Here is a 7,438-nt window from a genome sequence, read left to right on the forward strand (position 1 = left end):
AGTTGATATAATCGAGTGATTCATGAACCCCCCCGATGATGCTGATTGCAATCGATCATAGTTTCTCGGGTCAGGCTGGCTGGGCAATTGTTCAATGGCGTGCGAGCACGCTTTCCAGTCAGGTCGGGCGGCTTTTGACGTCGAAAACCCAAAAAGAGAGCAGAAAGTTTATCCTTTCGGCTGTAGATACGACGGAAGGTGCTGAGGATCCCGAGCAAGGCCGCGGCAGAATCAGCTATTCATTATTTAAATGTTGGAAGGGCAGATGCTAACACCTGGGGAGCGGCGTTTTAACCGGCGAGATCGTGTGGACCGTCTTGACGAGCTGCTCCGTGGAGACAGGTCGGACAGGACCCTTCCGACGGTCGGTCACTGCGCAGCATGCTGTGCTAAGCCAGTCCGCATCGTGTGTCGAGCTGATCTGAGCGCGATCAGGGCCGTGTCTTGGTGGCAGCGTACAATTGTGCACCTTGTCACCGTCGTGATCACCTTCATCCAGCTGCTGTTACATCGCCCGCACTAAATCAGCATACAAGATGGTCGATTTCGAGAAGCAGGCCGTGCAAGACCGCTACAATGCGGTCGAACCGTCGCTCCCCGCACCCAACGTCCACACCGTGACCGCCGAACGACGCCAGCGCAAGCCGACACCGACTCACCGCTGGGCCATCGCAAGCTTGGTCCTGCTCGGCTACTTCTGGCTCAGCTCGTCTTCTGGAGACGGTATCCGTCGCCGCGTCCATCACCACAGCGGCTGTTCCACCGACGCGCCCTTCCTACGACCCGAGAACGCGACCGACTTTTCGCAAGCCAAGCGCGGCGAAGTGGTGTGGTTCGACTGCGCCGATGAGCAGCGCTATCCTTCTCCGCTCAAGTGCGGTCGCATGAAGGCGCCTCTCGACTGGACCAACGACAAGGACGATCGCAACGCTTCGCTCGCCGTCATCTTCTACCCCGCCGGTGCGGGCAAGACGCCCAAGGACGAGGTGCTCGGCTCGCTGCTCACCAACCCCGGTGGACCCGGTGGGTCCGGCTTCGAGTTCATCGCCCGCAAGAATGCTGCCAAGAACAACGAGCTGCTGGCCGCCAACTTCGATACGATCCTCGGCCACAAGTACAACATTGTCTCGTTCGACCCGCGTGGTGTCGGTCGCACTTTCCCGCGTATGGACTGCTGGAACAATACGGAGAAGAGCTACGTGCATCGCATCGAGGCTGGCTCGTTCGGCGCGCTGTACTCGCACCCGGGCGCACTCGATAGCGAGGTAGGCTCCCAGCTGTCGAGCACCGATCTGCTGTCGGAGCTGTGCGCCGCCGATCCGTTTGTCAAAGAGCATGGCAAATTTGTTGGCACCACTGCGGTGGCAAGGGACATGCACCTGCTGCACCGCTTCTTTGGCGACAAGAAGATCAACTACTGGGGCTTCAGCTACGGTACCGTGCTCGGCTCCACGTTCGCCGACATGTTTCCGCAGGACATCAACCGTCTAATTATCGATGGTGTCGTCGACGTGCCCAACTACATGGAGGGTTTGTGGAGCACCAACCTCAAGGACACCGATGGTGGCTTCGACGGTTTCTTTTCCGAATGCGTCAAGGCCGGTCCCAAGGCATGCGCCCTCGCATCACAATCGTCGGACGCCAAGGAGTTGCAGAAGAAGGTGCTGGATCTGCTCGAAGAACTCAAGTACCGCCCGATGCCCGTGATCCAATCCGACGTGCCGCAGCTGCTCACGTTCAGCATGGTGCTCGAAACCTTCTTCACCGCGCTCTACAAGCCCGCCGGCTGGCCCAAGCTCGCCGACATGATCAACGACATCATCAACGGCAACGGCACCGCCTTTGTCAATGCGTACGGCGACTCGACCTACCACGTTCCCAGCATCCCCGAATCTGAAGAGGCCAATGCGGCCATTGCCTGTGGTGACGGCCTTCGCGAGCCCCGAGACAAGTCGTGGTCCATCGAGCAGGCCAAAGAACACATCGGCGTGCTCGAGAAGGACTCGCCGTTGTTCGGTCAGTTCTTCGCCAACCAAGCCGTCAAGTGCATCGGCTCGTGGAAGCTGCGTTCCAACGAGCGACACAGAGGCAAGTTTGACACCAACTCGTCCTTCCCCCTGCTCACGCTGGGTAACGACTTTGACCCTGTGACGCCGGGCAGGTTCGCCGATATGATGGCGGACAAGTTTGGTTCGGCTGTGTCGGTGCGTCGTGCGGGATATGGTCACTGCAGCATGTCCCAGCCGTCCAAGTGCATCAACAAGATCATCGGCGACTACTTTGTCAATGGCACGGTACCAGAGAAGGGCATCAAGTGCGATGTGGACGAATCGCCTTTCCCTCAGCCCAAGAACGAGTCGAGCGTCGTTGTCTCGCTTTCGGTGGAGCAGGCTCGCGAGATGGAGGTCAGCGAAGCTATGGCTTCGATTAGCGAGGCCGTCGCCGAATACAACGCCCGCCGATTGCTGTAGAACATCGAAATCTCAGAACTTTGACCTGTTTTGCACACGAGCTGTTATGCAATCCATCTCTCGACTCAGCTTCTGCGCGTACCCTGTCCGAGCTGAAGTGAGTTCGAGAGTGGTCAATGCAAGCATGTGTTGTTTTGTAGCAAGGTAGCCTGCTCGAGTGATGAGGAAGCGTGATCTTTGCAGGTAAAACCTCCACTTCCAGAAAGCGGAGATCCTCCTTTCTTTTCTTCGTAGAAATCATTCACCTTGTTCCGCTCACATCGTCAATTCGCTCGTCAGCTTCACCCAGCATTCTTGACCGTCGATGGCCTTCGGAGGCAGCAACAGCTAAGGCGGCGAGGGCCCCATCATGGACTCGCCCTCTATCAACCTCGGCCTGCTAGGTGCCTTACCGCTCGACCTGCTCTCCCCCATCCTCTCCTCCCTCCGCCATCGGGTGCGCGATCTCGCCGCCTGCACCCTCGTCTGCCGCCTCTTCCACCAGCTCGCCACCCCTTTGCTCTACGAGCGTCTCTTCCTGCGCGATCAAACGCGCCTGAAGCTCGTCTTCGCCTGTCTCGGGCGAAGTCCGCACCTGTGTCGGCTAGTCAAAGTGGTCGAGCTACGCGTCTTCCCGTTCGGACTGGACGCGGAACGACTGGAACGACTCGAGATCGACATCGAAAGCACGTTCGAACATGCGGTGAATCTGGAAGAGCTCGTGTGGACGAGAGCGGGGAGCTTAAACGACCGGTTGCTACCGACGCTGCTGCGGAGTTCGCCGAGGTTGCGCAGGCTGGAGCTGGCGGGTGATGCGAGACTTTGGTCGACGACGACGCTGCGCCGGTACATACCGCTGACGGTGGAGGAGTTGAGCTTGATACTGCCAGAGAAGGGGACGTTGCGAGGGCTGGTGGAGATTGCTGAAAAGCTATCCAAAGGATCTGCAGACGAGTCGATGTCGGCGCTGGCATCGCGCTTGGACGGGGTGCACCTCGACCGCGATGGGGAAAACACGGGATTGCGAAGTCTCAGCATCTTATGTCAGCACTCGCCGCACCTGACAGATGCGATCCTCATGGCGCTCGCTCCGCATCTCAAGCAAGTGCGGCGACTGTCGCTGGCAGGCTGTCGAGCCGTGACGGGGCGTGGAATCGAAGCTGTCCTCCGCTGTGCGTCTCAAGCCGGGCAAGGAGTCAGCGACCTCGCTATGGAAGGACTCAACATTCAAGCACAAGACGTCGGTCTGCTGCACCCGTATGCAACTTCAATACGACTCCTCTCGCTGACCTATCCAAGATCGGCGTCTTCGTCCGGCTCGCGGTCGTTGTCCGCGTCGATGCTGGGCGAGTTCTATGCCGACTTTGCCAAGCTCATCGAAAAAGCTGAGAAGCTGGAAGAGCTGACGCACTACGCAGGGTCCGGCTCACGACCGGCGATGGACGGAGGTCATGAGGGCGATGACGATGGACTGGTCGATCTGGACGAGCTGGACGACGACGATTCGGACTACGACGATGAAGGGCAATACATCCAAGCAGTGCGGTCTAACGGAAACGGCAGCGACGACGCTCCATGGTCATCGAGCGATTGGATCCGTCGCTTCTCGGGTCCGCCACCCGAAGGCAGCGTGCGCTACGGTCAACCGAAAACATCCACACCACCTAGCAACCTGCCGCTGCTTCCCACCTCGTTCCTCTCACGAGTCGTCGCCAGCCGCGGAGGGCAGCTGACAAAGCTGCGATTGCACGGCATCGGTCTGTCGCTCGACCAGCTCGGTGTGATCACGCAGCACTGTCGCAGTTTGCAAGATCTTGTGATCCAGATCTGGGAGGATGATCTACCGCGACTCGCTGCGTTGCTCTGTCAGCTGCCACGCTTGGAGACGCTGCACATCCTCGCGTCGGCATCGTCTGAAACGAGCCTGGGAGAGAGGGAGATTCAGTGGATCGCGCAGGTGTGCACCGACGCCAACCGCGAGCGTCGTCAACTCAAGCCAACACCGCAGACGGTCGAAGGAAGCGGTCTGCATCAGATCGGCTTCCGCAATCGCGTCTGGCTGATCGAACGCTCGTTCGAGCAGGAGGAAAGCTCAAGGGTACACAATGTGAGTCGCAACGATTCGAGCGACGAGGAGCCGATACGGGTGACACTCAAGCGATGGGATCCTGCAGCAGGTACCTTTCCAGAAGTGCTGCTCGTGGTCAAGTCTTGACAAAGTCGGACAGATGGATCTGACACACTTTTTCCATCGCATGCGTGAACACAATAGCCAAGGAGCATTCGACTCAGGGAGACGGTGCAGGCATTTGGCGCCTACGCTCGAACCATGTAGTTTTGGTCAATAGCGAAAAGATCAACAGGGCACCGATGTGTGTGTGAGAGTGCGTCGACTGCAGGGCAGCAAAGCAGAGGAAAGAAGCAAGCGCACGCTCGGATCGAGCATCCCTGAGAGGCCCGAGCGCCCGAGCGGTACGCGCCGGAACGGCCGAAGGAGGTCCAAGCGCCGACCCCTGTCGAACTGTGCGACCGGCGACTCTGCGCCGCCGCAAGAAACGCACACTCCGAAAGATTCTTCTATGATGGATTGTCCGGGTATGCATAGTGATGGTAGTGTACAAATGAGACGATGCAAGGGGCGTCGTTTTCCTGAATGTCCTGAATGGGTTCCCGGGTTTCGGGTTAGCTTCCGCTGAGCCCAAACCCGCGAATTTACATAGCGTGTTTCGACATGCCGCGGATTTTTTGTCCGTACTTGAACAACAAGAACGGCACCGGTACCATGACAAGCGCGATGAATCCCAACAGCGACGAAGCCCATCGTGGTGTTAGCGCATTGAACATACTTGTTGCAAATAATGGAAACCCGAACCCAGCCGCGGAACGACAGACGGTGTTGGCAGCGAGCGCCGACGCCGCGTTGGCGAGGTAGACGTCGATAAGGTAGTTAAAGACGCCGAGGAAGCAAAAGAGCACGCCGAAACCGATGAGCGATCCGGCCATCATGGGCGACCAGTAGCTGATCGAGGGATAGCTCGTCCAGCCGAACCAGAAGAAGGCCACCACCAGACATGGGGCCGCCAACATGATCACATAGAGTCGCTCCTCGGGCGGCACCCGGTCGACGCCTTCCGCCTTGAGTCGATCCGCTTCTTTGACGTACTTCGGGTTGAAGTAGGCGACGTAGAGGGCCACCGCGGCGCATCCGCCTAGGAAGAAGGGGACAAACATGAGCCCAGAGATGCCCGAGTTGAAACCGTGGCCCTGTTCGAAGACGATCGGGAAGGCCTCGAAGAGGAGATAGACAACGCCATAAACGAAGCTTTTTTGGAAACCGGGCCGTAAACAAGAGGCAGTGTTTGGAACACAGGAGGCGAAGGGTCAAAGACATGGGGGAAGATGTGGTCAGCGGGATGTTTCTCAGAGCCATGGGCCAACGCTCAACCTTGAGATCTCTATGCGGAGTACTTACCTCATCCAGATGGTCATGACGAGCAGCATCGGTTCCTGTGCGAGCATGATAAACGGCTTGAGGAGGGTCTTGTTGAGTCGGTCCTTCCATTCGATCTTGACGAGTTCGATCGGAGCCTTGTACCTGTCGTCGCCGGTTTCCTTCCTGATCCTCTTGGCCTTCTTCAACAGAATGATGGGTGCGTAGGTCTCTGGGAGGGTAGCGACGACGAGGATGAGGCAGACGCCCGAGAAAATGGTGCAGACCCAGAAGAGCCATCTCCAGCTGGTGCCGCTGACGGCAATGAAGCCGGAAACAATGGGACCCAGCGCAGGACCTGCAAAGGGCGCCAGCGAGAAGATGGAGAGCGCAATACCACGCGTCTTTGCGTCCCACAGATCGGCGATGACACCGCCGGAGTTGGTGAGGGGCGAAGCGGCAAAGGTGCCTGCGAGGAAGCGGAAGACGAGGATGGAAGCGGTGTTTTTCGATAGAGCACAACCGACGTTGAAGGCGGTGTAGACGAACATGGCGAGGATGAAGACGGGTCGACGACCGAATTGTTCGGAGAGCGGACCCCACAGGAGCGGGCCGAGACAGTAGCCAGCGACAAAGATGGAGAGACTGAGAACGGCCACCTCGCGCCCAAACTTGAACTCGCCGATGAGCTCAGGGACGATACCGGACGGAGCGGACGAGGTGAAGGTCGAATTGAGCACCAGCAGACCGGCAAGCATGGTGAGGTACCATCGATAGGCGCGGGACCAGGTGAAGGGGTTTTCCCTATCGTCCTCGCCCTCCCAATGGACGATGACGACGTCCTTGCCAGCTTGCGATTGAAAGCGCTCGAGGTGGTCTTCGGTATGCGAGCGTTCGAGATCACCACCAAAAGGATGTGTCGAGTCGTGGGCTTCGGTGCGTGAACGCCGAGAGAAGGTGCGTGTGGGTCGGGCGGCTGTGTCGTTGGTGCGGTCGGCGGAAAGGTAAGTAGGGGCGGTCTGAGGGGCGAAGCCGACCGAGGCACCCTTGATGGGGGCTGCGGGGGCCGAGTCTTCCTTCTCTGAGAAGGCCTTGTCGCTGTGACCGATCGCGGTGGCAGCGTTGGATGAGTTCTGCTTTTCCAAGTCGAGGTTGGATTGGTCGACCGAGGGCGCCGCCGTGGAGGAAGCCTGATGTTGCGACATTGCGATTCTGTAACACGCACGCGTGCGAGCAGGGTAGGGAAACAAGGGACACGACCGAATGGGGTAGATGATGTTCAGAAGGGAAGAGCGGATGTCGATTAGGACGGCATTGTATATATCCTCCTCTGCCTCGGAAAAGTTTCGACCAGGGACCGTCAGAACAATGATGATGTGTTGAATGCCACACACAAGGGGGCACCATGTTGGGCCGAGGATGCAGCGTTCCGGGTCAGAGTCTTGTGCGAGCGTCGTACATGCAGCGAGCGCCCTTTCTGTCAGCCTGTGTTTGTAAAAACACAGTCGAAAATCCCGAGGCGTTTTTGATTATCATTTCCGGTAAAAAAAAAAAAAAA

General features: G+C 58.2%; 3 protein-coding genes across 3 annotated transcripts; 2 read left to right on the forward strand and 1 right to left on the reverse strand.

The window, feature by feature from the left end:
- Window positions 1–536: 536 nt before the first annotated feature.
- On the forward strand, window positions 537–2,471 carry PSEUBRA_003067 (Peptidase S33 tripeptidyl aminopeptidase-like, C-terminal; the record flags this gene model as incomplete). Its single annotated transcript, XM_016437431.1, has 1 exon — window positions 537–2,471. The coding sequence occupies one exon, from the start codon at window positions 537–539 to the stop codon at window positions 2,469–2,471; it is 1,935 nt and encodes a 644-aa protein (XP_016292928.1).
- A 349-nt stretch (window positions 2,472–2,820) lies between these two features.
- PSEUBRA_003068 (F-box domain protein) lies at window positions 2,821–4,785 on the forward strand (the record flags this gene model as incomplete). The annotated part of the gene is made up of 2 exons (XM_059464962.1): window positions 2,821–4,557; window positions 4,723–4,785. 2 exons carry the CDS (start codon window positions 2,821–2,823, stop codon window positions 4,783–4,785), a joined length of 1,800 nt encoding a protein of 599 aa, XP_059320726.1.
- Window positions 4,786–5,162: 377 nt separating this feature from the next.
- Window positions 5,163–7,085, reverse strand: PSEUBRA_003069 (Major facilitator superfamily; the record flags this gene model as incomplete). The annotated part of the gene is made up of 2 exons (XM_016437443.1): window positions 5,163–5,772; window positions 5,923–7,085. The coding sequence occupies 2 exons, from the start codon at window positions 7,083–7,085 to the stop codon at window positions 5,163–5,165; spliced, it is 1,773 nt and encodes a 590-aa protein (XP_016292930.1).
- Between the last annotated feature and the right edge of the window lie 353 nt (window positions 7,086–7,438).

The sequence above is a fragment of the Kalmanozyma brasiliensis genome (assembly GCF_000497045.1).
Source record: "Kalmanozyma brasiliensis GHG001 unplaced genomic scaffold PSEUBRA_SCAF2, whole genome shotgun sequence".
Taxonomy (NCBI): Eukaryota; Fungi; Basidiomycota; class Ustilaginomycetes; order Ustilaginales; genus Kalmanozyma; species Kalmanozyma brasiliensis.